General features: G+C 36.5%; 1 protein-coding gene across 1 annotated transcript; it reads left to right on the top strand.

The window, feature by feature from the left end:
* Positions 1-7151: 7151 nt before the first annotated feature.
* Positions 7152-8081, top strand: LOC110931550. The gene has a single exon (XM_022174935.2). The coding sequence runs from the start codon at positions 7152-7154 to the stop codon at positions 8079-8081; it is 930 nt and encodes a 309-aa protein (XP_022030627.2).
* Positions 8082-14272: the final 6191 nt, after the last annotated feature.

The raw sequence follows: 14272 nt of genomic DNA on the forward strand, positions 1-14272 counted from the left end.
TTATTTTCGACAATCGTTGTCTGGGATGCTGAGTTTCAAAATCTAGTATACTGATCGTGTTTCTGAAAATAAAACAAGTTTATTAATCTGAAACTTGAAATTTTAAAATCAAAAATCAAAAATAGTTTGTGAAGTCTCCAAGGTCATAAATTTGGACTTGGATGATTAACCGTGAAGGATTTGGATTCTTATATTGTTAAAATATGTAAAAGAGCAAGTTTCGGATCTTGTCTGCTAAAACTGCCAAATCAATGAAGATTATTGATAGGGGGAGTGAATCAAGTATTTCTGGATATATTCATATTATTATATCTTAAAGACAGAATCTTGATTTAGAAAGTTTAAAAGAGCCAGGTTACGATTCCTGGACAATTGATGATCAAAATGTTTTACTTATAAATGTATGAGTGTTGCCGATGTTGTACCAGACTACGATCCCGACAGCCGAGTCTAAGTTGGAGTCTAAAGACGAGCTCAACGCAAGAGGAAGCATGGATTCAAAGAGCCATGTAACTATCCTAGAAGAGCTTGTATACGGAAAGCAAGGTGTCGATCCCAAAGCTCGGAAGATTGACGAAAGAGGGAGCCTGATGAAGAAAAGAGTCTACAGAAAGGGGGAGCTGAAGCTGAAGACAGATCCACGGGGATTCTGTTCAAGAAAGAAGGAGTCTACGTTGATGAAAACATGTTAAAGCTTCAAGAAGACTCAAAGAGAGAAAGAAAGACAAGATGCTACGAGATTGACTACGACAATATCCAAGGGGGAGTCTGTTAGTGCATTTATATCGTCTTCGTCAATCCGAGCCGTAGCGAGAAACAGAAGAAAACAAGTCTTTTTAGTGTTGTTTGACCAGTCCACATGAACTGGCAAAGCCAGTTCATACGAAGTGATCACTTCATCTGAAGTGACAAAGCCAGTCCATGTGAACAGGCAACGTCTATAAATAGGAGTCTTAGTGTTAGACTTTAAGACTTTTGGCCATTTGTGACTTGGAGAGCTCTAGTGTTAGAGAGAGAATCTAGAGAGATAAAGTGCTCCAAGGTGATTCACGGTTCTTGTATCTTTTCAAATCTATCAAAGAATCACAAGTTATAATTACGTCTCATGTGTTCGGTCACGTTCGTGTACGGATTCCGCACGTCACACGTTCGGTTCTCAATCGTTTCGGATTCAAAACCGGTCCTAACAATATTCAGCATTTGCATCTGACAGGTGTGTGCCTACACCCTGTGCATAGGTCGTGGCCATTAATAACTTAAATGAGCCGAGGATATCCAGGACTCGGTCGTTAACCCCCAATGTTTATGTTATCAAACAAAACAGATTAAAACGGGTTATGCGGATTTATTAAATCACAATCCAACTAAATAATCCCATACCAGACCAAGCGGTAATAATTTACCGTATCCCAAGCCCATATAGGGAAAATAAGTTCAAAGTATTTACCTGAGTTAATGATGCAAAGATTGCTACTTAGCCGTATATTCCTAAGGCTTTATGCAAATATCTTCTACCAAAGCTACTTAATCTATAAGGAAGGTTTTATTAACCTATTAGGATACTAACGGGTCTTATTTAAGTCAAAGACTCAGACCGGTTAGTTTTAAAGATACTTTACGGTTCAAAACACTAGATTAAGCGGAGACTGGAATGGAATGGAATGTAATTTAGACCCAACAAGTATGAATACTTGTATAATATGGGTAAACTAAATACATTCTGGATTTTGAAGTTTGAATGACAAGGTTAAACCCTTTTCGGTTAATTTACGCAAACTAGTTACATAAACTAAACCGAACACATATAAGCATAGCGAGTAACCGAATGAACCATATGCAAGTATCATATTATTATATTTAAAATATGTTAAGACATCAGTAGGATGTCAACATTTATGCCCAAAAAGAATTTAGAACCGAATTAAGCCTCATAAGGGCGTTTTGGTCATTTTAGGATTTATAAAAGTGGTTTATAAGTAAACTGATGTTCTAGTAAAAAATATTCTGTAAAAATATTTATTTTATGATGTTATAACAGTAGGATATCATACATGTGTGTGTTTTACCATTTATGGCCAAACTATGCCCGAAAGGGTATTTTGGTCATTTCACATATGCTTTTAAGGACATATTTGGAATTCTGAGTTCATGACTTATACCTACTTTAAAAATATTTAAAATTATTTATAAAGTCGGTAGGTATTAGGTCTTGGGTGCTAAATATGGTTTTAAACCATACTATGCACCTAATTAGCGTAAAAACCGATAATTGACGATATTTGCAAAGTTTATGTGATTCTGAGATTTTGACCACCCTTGGATGGTCAAAATATTTTATTTTTCATAATAGATCAGTAGCAAAAGGTTTTGTATGTTAATTATATGTAAAACACATTTTATTTGCAGAAAGGGCATTTTCGTCAATTATAGAATTTATACAAGAACTCAATGTTAAGTGATCGGTGCATTTAAGGTACACTTGTGGGTAGTTAATTATGTTATAAATGCAACGGTATTGTTCTAAAATATATTACTTTTAGTGGTTTTTGTATTTTTGTGGGTTAGCAAGAGTTTGAGCTAAAATGATAAATTTAATGTTCTAACAAGAAATAAATTATGTTTATGTTTAGAGAGTGGTGTAATTAATTTGGAATTAATTGAGATTGTGGAGTTAATTGAGAGAATTACACATCTATGTAAGCTTGGAAGTGGATGAATTATAACATTATGGAATTAAATGCACTTTAGTATTATTGTGATTTAATTTTGTTTGTGTTCCTTTTGCAGCTTCGAACCAACTATGCCAAGAATTAAATAGGGCATCACGTGAATATTGGAGGGGGCCATTGGAAAAACGCAAACACAAGGGACGAATTACAAACAATAACTCACGTGGAGGCTTTTGTTTCAAAAAGGGCAATTCATCAATTCTTGGTACATATACACGTGCACTAGAGGGTTTGGCTGACTGGAGAGTGGGCCGCACATGGGCTTGGACTTTGATCAAGTGGACTTGAGAGGGGGCTTTTGACGGCAATTTGGAAAAAAAAAACGGATACAACAGCCGTCACTTCGAGATGAGAGGGACAGTTTTCATCATCATTCAACATTATTCAAGCCAATCAATGAAGTCGGATTAACTCGGGATGACAACCGAAGCTGTGAATATCACCATGTGCGGCTAAACTTTTTGTGACTTTCGCACGGATGAACGTTTACGCGGTTTGATGTAATTATCTATTTTTCTGATTCGTACAAACTAGTATATCTTGACTACTTGTGTTGGATTATTGGTAAACGTTTCTTGTGTTTGAATTACTTGTCATTTATTAAACGTATTGGCAACTTTCTTGCGTTGTTAGCGGGTTAGTAAATCGGTGGGTAGTTGATACAATCAAACGGGTTATTAGGTTGCATAGTGAATCTTAAAAACTATCCCTATTAACTAATCAAATTCATTAATTCCGAGACCATGTCTATGTGGTGTTTTGAATCAGAAAACGGATTTTTATATTAAAATGGGTATTCGGGATTCCGGGTGGAGGTTACTTCTTCTTAATATTGATAACGCTTTTCGTGACAAATCGTGTTTTCTTTGCAATCAAACAAACAAACCCCCGAATTAGATAGTTAGTTTTTAATTAATTTCTTTAACACTGACCACAAATTCCCCGTGGATACGATACCCTACTTACGCTATCTACGTAGCTTATTTAGGTTTTTGATTGACCCTTACGACAGTCATCATTAAGGTCAGTATATAATCTGACCCAACATTCCAAAAATTCCTAAAAATGATATCATAACAGTAGGTTAAGACTTTTGTGCAAAATTTATGTTTAAGCATGATTCATACCCCAAAGGGTATTTTTGTCTTTATAAAAGCTTAAATTTCAATCATTTACATAACATCAATTTATGACCAGAATGTAAATGTCAAAATACTTTATTTATGTTTACTAATCAGTACCTAATCCATTTGCATGATCATTTATTCAAAAATCCTATTTTTAGACCATAAGGGCATAATTGTCAACAATAAGCATAATAATGAAACATGCATATAATTTAGGAGTTCTAAGTGACCATGTAATATAACCTCAGAGGGTTATACTACAACATAATATGATCACAATGCAAGCTTAAAAAATAAAGGAATTAAGCTTAGTCGGGTTAGAACTGAAAGTCAAAGCAAAAGTCAAGCTTTTGCGACTTTCAGTTGCGAACCGAGCTTAAACTCAGAATTGTCGAGTTGAACATGTTCAAACATGTTCTAATAATATTTACCAAGTTGTTTAAGTGACAAAATATGATTTATAACCTCTACATTATTAGTTTTGATTATTATTTACAAATCTGACCCGTTTGACTTTTTGATTAATTACTTTGACCCGACAATTTCCTAAGTAAACTTGATAATTAGGAGGTCCCCTTTTGAGGGATTAACCGAAGGTCAAAGTCACCTACCAAATTATGATCACATAGCCCCATTCGCCTCGAACAATGGCTGGACCATTTAGGTCTTAACCGAAGGTCAAAGTCATTTTACGACAACTTTGACTTTCGGTCTTTAAACATGTAAAAACTAAACTAAAGTGGCTAAGGACATTTACAAAGGGTCCTAGCTCAAACTTTAAACTTGAGAGAGCTTCCTTTTTGATCAGGAACCTCATAATAGAGTGAGATAGATTGAATTTGAAATGAGCAAAGAATAAGGCACCATGAGGTTGCTATTTATAGTTGAAGGAGGTGACCAAGGATCAAGCCAGGTGTTATGGATGTCTAGGGATCATCACAGGTGTCCTAGCTGATTCCTAAAACCATCAAAAAGCTCCTGGTTTCGAATTAAGTGAGTATAAGGTGACAAACCTACAGCTGTCCAAAACTTCTGCCCAGATACAGTCTATACGGACCGTAAGCCTGAGCCTTTACGGTCCGTAACCGCTTTTGAATTATATCGCCCAGATACAGTCCTTACGAACCGTAAGCTTGAACCTTTACACCTTTAACCCCTCAACTTTTATATTCAATATTAACCATTTCCGAGAGCATGTTTTAACGTTATAAAGCCTCGGATTTGATAAAAGGTCACTCAGAGGCGTAAATTAGCATGTTGAAACTTTTAGTCCCTCCGCATACATCTTTTCAAAGTTGTCAAGTTTAGTCCTTCGGAATAAATCCTTTATACGTTTAGGGTTTAAGACACATGTCTTTATATAATTGGAAACGATTTTACGAGGAGTTACAGCAAAACAGTTCTTTATATTCTGTTTTATGTTTATTTTGATGATATCATCGTTACTGGAAATGAATCAACCGCTGTCAATCATGTTATACAACTGCTCTGTCAAGCCTTTGTTGTCAAAGATCTTGGCATTTTTGACTATATCCTCGGACTTCAAATGGTTTCCCAAGGAAAGAATATTCTTTTGACACAAAAGAAATACGTCTCGGACATTCTACAAAGTCATGCCTTCACTGACTGCAAGCTAGTACCATCTCCCATGAGCTCGTCACAACAATTATCTCTTGGTGACAGTCTGCTGATATCTGATCCAGTCATATTCCGTGAGCTTGTTGGAGCACTTCACTCTAACTTGACCTGACATCACTTTTGTAGTTAACATAGTTTGCCAATACATGCATGCTCCTAACGAGAACCACTAGTCAGATGACAAGCACATTCTTCGATATCTCAAGGGCACACTTGATCACATTTTGCTCATTTAACATGCCTTTAGCTCTCATCTGCAAGCCTTAACTGATGCTCACTGGCAGGGCTCCACACTGCAGGCCTTCTCGGATGGTGATTGGGCTAGCTGGCCAGATGACCGTCGATCCATTGGGGATTCGCCATATACATGGGTTCCAACCTTCTCTCATGGATCGCGCGGAAACATAACACTATTTTACGGTCCTCCACCGAGTCAGAATACAAAGATCTGGCTGATACAGTGGCTGAACTCACATGATTGGAGGCTCTATAGAAAGAACTTGGATCAGACACAACTTTTGCTCCAACTCTCTAGTGTGATGATCTCGGTGATACATATCTTTCCAAGAATCCTATATTCCATAAATGCCAAAACAACCATGTTGAAGTTGACTTTCATTTTGTATGAGAAAAGGTTGCACAAGGAAAATTAAAGATCCAGTTCATATTTAAAGAAAATCAAATTGCAGACATCTTTAGAAGCCAGCTCTACCTACTCACAGATTTACATTTTTACCATCTAAGCTACAGGTCGTTCCCAGCCTTAGCAGACGGGAGAATATTAGAGGTCGCATTATGTAAATATTAGAGGGTAGATTATGTAAATATGGATTCTATAAATACCCATCTCTTATAACCTCATTTCATACAATATTTTTCAGTACAGTTATAAGGTGTTTTTACTCAGAGGAATTGAGTGAAGAAAAATTCTGTTATTTACGTGCAAGGTTGTGTGTCACAAAAAGTTGAATAGAGGACGTTAAATGTAATTCAAGCTGTTATGGTTACATTTGAATTTTGAACTGTGAGTAAATTGGAATATTGCCAAGTCAATCAAAGGAGTCCAAGTCTAAGCAGTTTCTTTTTTTATTGGTTCTTCAGAGTCTTTTTTTTTTTTCTGTACGGAGTAAGTAGTTGTTTTAATTTCCTTTTTTTCGTATTGATGTATAAGCATACTAGGATAGAAACTCGGGTATTACATGGCTTAAATAAATGAAATATCAAAATAGTTAATAATTAATTTTTTAAAAGTTATAAAATAAGCTGGAAGCAGTAATAAAAATTGTGTGCGCACAGAATTGTGATACCTGGCGCAAGTTATTGGATATTGAACAGCGTCTTCATCCTGCAAAAGTCGTGTTATAGGATATTGAAATGAATAATATTTATTTAACACATAAACCCTACCTTACAGCTGTTATGGACCAGTTCTTACTTCTTATATCAAAAAGTCTTTAATTAAAAGTCCTCAGCGAGAAGAAACTTCCAATTGATTTCCTAGTACTACGTCAAAGTCAAATAGTCTTCGGCAGTTGTTATGGACTAAATCATAAAATAAAAAAACCTTGGAAATTCTATAAATAAATCAAATGTGGTTACCACTTCATAGACTCTGATCTTCCTTAACTTGCTATCGTACCAAATATTAGAATTTTCAATGACTATGAGCAAACTTTCTGGTTTTCTGGAACTCCTGAAAGCACCACTGAAAATCCTATCTCAAAATGGTAAGCTTATGGCCATCACGGCCACTGTCTACCTTATACTTTACTCCATATCTTTCTTCTTGTACATGTTATCCGCCAATCCTTTTATTCTTGATTTGATGTTCAAGTTAATGGCCTTAGCCTCTGCGCGTCCCGGTACACCAGATTTCACTAAACTCCTAGTTGCCATTCGCGAAGATACAGGCATTTTCTTAGGGATCGAAGTTGCTTACATGGTTATCTTCTTTTTTGTATCGCTTTTTGCCCAAACCACAGTTATTATTATTGCATCATGCTATTATACTGGTAATGACTTTTCACTCAAGGAACTTGTTTTGAAGGTATCAAAAACATGGACTAGACCATTTGTTACTTCCTTGTGGGTACAACTTCTTGCACTTGGTTACACAAGTTTCTTTCTTTTGCCTTTTTTGGTTCCATCACTTGTACTTTTCGACCATCGTACAATCTTGATCACAATCTTGATCTTCCTGGCTATTTTCTTCATCACATTCTATATTTATTTATCTGTTGTTTGGGGTTTGGCTATTGTTGTTTCTGTGGTTGAGGATAGTTACGGGTATTCTTCACTTGGGAAAGCGAAAGAGCTTGTGAATGGCAAGAGGGTACATGGGTTTCTTCTGAATCTTTTCTTCATTCTAGTTTTGGTGGTTATTGCTATCATTGGATCTAAACTATCACCTGCGATGCCTATTGTTGGCGGGGTTATTCAAATTCTTTTGATGGGGACAATAAGCATGTTTCAGTCCATGGCTTATACTGGATTCTATTTTCAGTGTAAGAATGACATGACGAAGTCAGGGGGATTGGAATATAGCCGGATACCGGCTGCACCAGTTCTTGATCAATATATACCGTAGAATATGTTTATGAAGCTACTTCTCTTGCTTTCCTCTTTTTATCGTATCTTCAAATATCCAGTAATATGTTCATGTTTTAATATTGCAATACGAATGTTAATTATTGAATAAAGTTTTGAGTTATGTTGATGATGCCCTTGTTTAGGATTGCTTATTTTACTGACTTATTAGCTTATTGACTTTTTGAAAAGTTAAAAGGTGTTTGGCATGAAATTGTTATGTGAGGGGAAAAATCAATAAGTCACTCCGTTGTTACTTATTAATTTTTCCAAAAAGTCATAAGTTGTTTTGAAAAGCTAAGCCAGACATGTTTGAAAGTTTGAAATTACACCAGTGGATATATCAGACACTTGAATTAATCATATTAAAGTCTAACATTGAAGGAAGGTTCTAGTTATTTTGTAACTGGCACTCCCGCCTCGTACACCCTTCAATAACCAGGTTACACCCATAAATAACCACGCTACCCCTCAAAGTCGTGGGTTTTGCGCATTTGCCCTCCAAAGGATGAGCTCGGTCTTATGTTTAGTTTTCTTGTTGTGCAATCCCTTGGTTTCGGCCTGTTTAAATATAGCTAGAGTCGCATTACCGACATTGTCTAACCTACCTTGTGTTGATGGCACTTCGTCCTTTTGAAATCTAAATATTTTTTCTTTGTTTTTAGTTTAATTTCTCAAACCACATGAATGAGAATAGACATTCTAGAAAGCACAAACTTGTTAAACATTATTCTAAGGAGGCTAGGGGTGGTCATCACTCATCACTCACTCACAACTTTCAATTAAGTTCCGCCACGTCATCGAGCTTTATTCCATCACTGGTTGGTGATGGATTTTAGTGGAAATGCATATCACTCACAACACCCAACAATAAACCCTCACATTCCCTCACAATCTTCCATTCTTCACGCGTGATACATTCCACGCGTTATCAAATTGACGCGTGAAAAAATCAAGTGGCGGTGGTGTTTTGTGATCCATCACTCGTTATAAACACCCATTACAGGCAAAAGGTCTTCCACCCCGGGTGGCCTAAAACGGTAATTAGTGTGGAACAGCCAAATGGTCTTGTCCAAAACCAAATTTATATCAAAATTTGCAACCTACAGTAAGCGATCGTAAAATTCGCAACCAAAACCAAATTTGTCTCAAAATTAGCGACCGACATAGATTTGGTAGCAAAACGGTCGAAATTTTGCAACCGCCTTTTTCCGGTTACAAATCGGTCACAATATTTACTACTTCAAACTAAAGTGCAAATCACGGTCGCAAATTCGGTCGCAAAATTTGCAACCGTATTTTTCGGTCGCAAAAGATATATGAATAATAAAAAAACAAAACTTAAAAAAATATAATCTGGTCGTAAAATCGGTCGCAAATTTTACAACTGGCTTTTTCGGTCGCAAATTTTACTACCGGCTTTTCAGTCGCAAAAATATATGAATAAACACAAAAGTAACTAAAAATATATAATACGGTCGCAAATTAATCGCAAAATTTGCGGCCGAATTTTTTTAGTCGGAAAAAACATGTGGTCAAAATATTTTCAAGTTTTGCGACTGTTTTTTCGATCAAAAAAATGTGAAAAACGAAATAAAAAGATCATGTAAATGCCAATAGTAAATGTGATCATTTAAGGTTATTTATGGTCAATGACGATCAACTTTGACTGATAGACTTGTATAGCATACTATAACTGGTTGTCGTCAAGCAAGACATGCATGGCTCAATATGCATTATTACGTCATTCATAGTCGATAGTCGATGATGGTAATAGACGGTTAACCATAGTGCAATATGTTGGATATAAGATGTTCGATAAATCAATTAATTAACGTTGCTAACGTGGTACGATCCGAATAGTAACACTTTGGACAACAAACAAATAAATAGATCATGTAAATGTCAATAGTAAACGTGATCATTTAAGGTTATTTATGGTCAATGACGATCAACATTGACTCATAGACTTGTACAGCATACTATAACTAGTTGTCGTTGAGCAAGACATGCATGGCTCAATATGCATTATTACGTCACTCATAGTCGATAGTCGATCATGGTAATAGACGGTTAACCATGGTGAAATATGTTGGATATAAGATGTCCGATAAATCAATTAATTAACGTTGTTAATGTGGTACGATCCAAATAGTTGCACTTTGGACAACAAACAATAAATAGTATTTAAGCGTTAAATACTATGTTCACATCCACTTACGAATAGCCCAATAGTGTTGGGTGACTTAGATATAGCTTAAGGTAGTAGGGGGTTAGGAGTTGAATCCCTATGGTGTGCAAGTTTAATCATTCAGAATATATATATATATATATATATGTATATATATATATACATATGTATATATATATATATGTATATATATATGTATATATATATATGTGTATATATATATATATGTATATATATATATATGTACGAGATCAGTAGAAAACGCCTCAAAGTGTGAGAACGGTGAGAACGCATCCTGGGCCAACACGTGGCGCGGGACATGATCAGGGTCTGAGGGGTTTTTTTGTCTTTTCAATATTCTTCTTTTTTCCCGATTTTCGTGTATGACATGCTACTTCATTTTTGGCGTCCAAGATAATTTAGGTGTTAACTAGAATCATTAATTACTTGGTGTTTTACTATTTTTCCTGATTTCGTCTCGTTGAATTAATTCTTTTTGTGTCACATAGTTAATTTTTTGGCGTTATGGCGTTTTCAAGGTATTTTTTTGGTGTTCGGGACGTTTGTTAATAATTGATTACCATAGATTAATATTTTATAAGATTACAATAACAGGAAATCAAAATAAACTAATAGTCTTCTGTGGATGGGATTACATCAGAGATGTACCCATCGCTTTGTTCATCACTTTCTTCATATTCATCATCATCAAATTTTAGATTGGCGTATAACGCAATTAGGTCGTCTCATCTTTGCTGGAGCCTATTCTTGAATATCATTGCAACTCTGGATTTTGCATCGTTCAATGGTGCTAAACCGCAGAGCTGTTCATGGAGAAATAGCCTCGATTTTGAAATGTTTTGAAATGGTGAAATCCTAATGTATATCCCGTGTTTTTTAGTAGAACGGTATAAGTGGAAAGTGAAGTTTTTTGGTGCTTAAAAGACTTGTACATCATGTTTTAGGGGTGTTTTAAGGAAATTTCAATGACCTTAAAGAGTCCTTAAAGGAAATTTCAATGACATATATATATATATACATATATATACATATATATATATATACATATATATACATATATATATATATACATATATATATATATAAATATTACGTTCACAGTTTGCGGTTAGCGATATGCGAATGTTAAATACTTGATGAATAATTTAATGTGAATGATTATTTTAGTAATATTTTATTAATTGATAATTATTAATTAATAGATAATAGTGAAATATCATTTAATTGTTAAATAAGATACTTAATATTTATAAGATAAATATACGTGGGTAAGATTTTTTGTTTAACTACAATAGGTAAGACCTATGGAGGTGGTATAAATACATAGGTTAACGATCAAAACGTTTACACCATAATTTGTGAGAAAAAAAAAACATAACCCACACAACCACCACCCAATCTAACGGGCTCCACAACCCACCAGAGACCGTCGCCTGCTGGACACCACCGACCAACCATTGCAAGCCACCCACCTACTCCGATCCGCTCCCACCGAGCACCACTCAAGTTACCACACCTCCGCCACCGATCCGACCACCCTTCATCGTGTCGTTGCTGTTACAGACGCCCACCAGTATAACCGGTTTTTGGTTCTTTTTAATTTGATCACCGGTTTTAACCGTTTCAATTAAAATTATACACCGTATTCCCAACCAAAATATTACCTTAATATTAATCCAAATATTTAAATTAGGGTTAACTAATCAGGTTTTACAATGATTGGTGGTTCAACTAGGGTTAATGACGTTCAATCAGCGCAAGTGGTGATACTTTATTGTTAGTATAACAACCCTCCAAAATAATTCCGACACCCTAATATAATTAAAATATCCCTATATGTCTTACAACATACCCCGTATACAAAAACCGAGCCCAAAATACCTTTATACAATTAAAAATAAAATAAAAATAACAAAATGAGTCTGTCGCGGGGCGCGAGAGACTACTCTCGAGTCTACACGGGCCGCGACCGAGTGCCACCAGGCGAAACCCTAGCCCGCCACGTGGCAGGACACCCGGATGAGCTAGGCTTGTGATTCGACGAGGCTAGGGCCTACACCCCTAGCTCGCGAGCTGCGAAGGACCCCTATGTGGTCTACGCGGGGCGCGAGAGACTGGCGGATCACAACTATATATAGAGGCCTTTAGCAGTTCATTTTCGTCGTTCAGTTTTTCAACCTCTCTCTCAATTTCTATATAGTATAAGCTATACTCGGGCATTATACCCCCCTAAATAACGAAGTTCTGCCTCGTTGTAAGTATCATAACCCCCGGTTACGTATTAGATACGCTGCCCGATTGATCTTGGGTTCCGTAACGGCTGTCATGGTTCTGCCCGACGTAGTCATTGGAATGCCATCTCAGGGAAGGTATTACTAATGTAAATATTGGGTTATTATACTAACGCGTGTGCATTTGTGTAATTAATAGATAATCACCAGGAAATCCTTAAGGAAATCCCTAAGACAGCAATGTGAGCAATCCTCCTTTTTGCAAATTGTTTTTACAAAACCTCATATGATTAACATTATATTAAACAGTGATTGAGTATTTGTATTCTACAATTATCGTCGGGATGTTGGGGTTTTGTATACAAAATTTGTTACTACATTGTGAGTAGTAACATGACCATAAGTTGGGTTGACAGTACCGTGGGTGGTAATTAAAGTAGATGGAAACAAATGTAATTGCGCGACCGCCCTCAATACTGTAAAACGGTTTTACCTGTCTTGATTGAACTGGGAGTGACTCACCAGTATTTCCCACTGACGAAATGTTTTTAAACGCGTGTCAGGTAACAAAATGTGAAAGCTAAATAGAAGCCAGCTGGATAGCACTGAAGTCTTGGAAAAGTGGCTATGAAGTTATCTGAAATAAAGAGATATTTTATTTAAATAAAATAGGGTTTATCCCTATAAAAATGCGTGTACTTGAAACTTGGTATTTTCCCATATATTTAATATTATAAAAGCGTGGTATTTTACTCTGATAAAATATTTCCTAACTACGATCCTGACGTAAATTCCGCTGCCAAATTGATAAACACCGATACCACTGAAACTGGCCGCGGCTGCCCGTTCCTGGGTAATTAAGGAATGGGGGTTGCGACAGAAGGTGGTATCAGAGCTAAGCCACTGATTCAGCCACAGAAGTGTTCTGCTGACACCAAGATATTATTCAAAATGTAAGGAAATTAATTACAGAACTACGTGCATTATCGTTGTGTGTTATTTGACTATTTGTTAGTTTACAGTATGAGCGACCAAGGACCTTCAGACGCCTACCGTTAGTTGTCCAGCTCACCTAGGGACGAAGGTACTTCTTCACCGCCTACCCACTCAGGGTATTCAGCTGACAATGAAGATGGGATATTCGTGTTCAAGGCCCAATCTGAAGAGCCATTCCCTTCCAAGAAGAGAGGATGGTTTAGCAGAGGAGCGCATGAACGTAGGAAAAGGATGAAAAAGTTACAACAACAGTGTGCTTTAGCAGCCGTTAAGAGAGAAACAGATGCTCACACTCAGGATATCCTCAACAGGAGTCTAGCAAATTTTCATATTCTAGCAACTACAGCTACAGACCCTAATTTAGAGCAACTTATAGCACCCCAACCATTACCACTGTTTCCCACACAACCAATGGAAATTGAAGTCAACTCAGAAAATCAAATCCCAATGCCTGATTTTGGCCCCACTGAGATATCTAGAGTACCAGCACCCAATCCCTTAGACCTAGACTACGACCCGTGGTTTGATGACCATAGGGATTACCAACAACGCTACCCAATACTAGAAGACGAACCCACACCAAACCTAGCAGCCTACCCAGACTGGGACCCTCTAGACCCCTACTATGATAATGACCAATACATCAGGGAAATTCTAGAGAATCCTTATCCTTACCAAGAACCCATACCCCAGTTCCCAAACCCAGTACCAGCTCCTGCACCCCCAATGAGTGCATAAAATGTGCAAGAACTC

This window comes from Helianthus annuus, chromosome 3, assembly GCF_002127325.2.
Source record: "Helianthus annuus cultivar XRQ/B chromosome 3, HanXRQr2.0-SUNRISE, whole genome shotgun sequence".
Taxonomy (NCBI): Eukaryota; Viridiplantae; Streptophyta; class Magnoliopsida; order Asterales; family Asteraceae; genus Helianthus; species Helianthus annuus.

Bases quoted from the DNA above. Each gene is read 5' to 3' on its own strand.
- LOC110931550 (XM_022174935.2), top strand. From the start codon at position 7,152: ATGACTATGAGCAAACTTTCTGGTTTTCTGGAACTCCTGAAAGCACCA.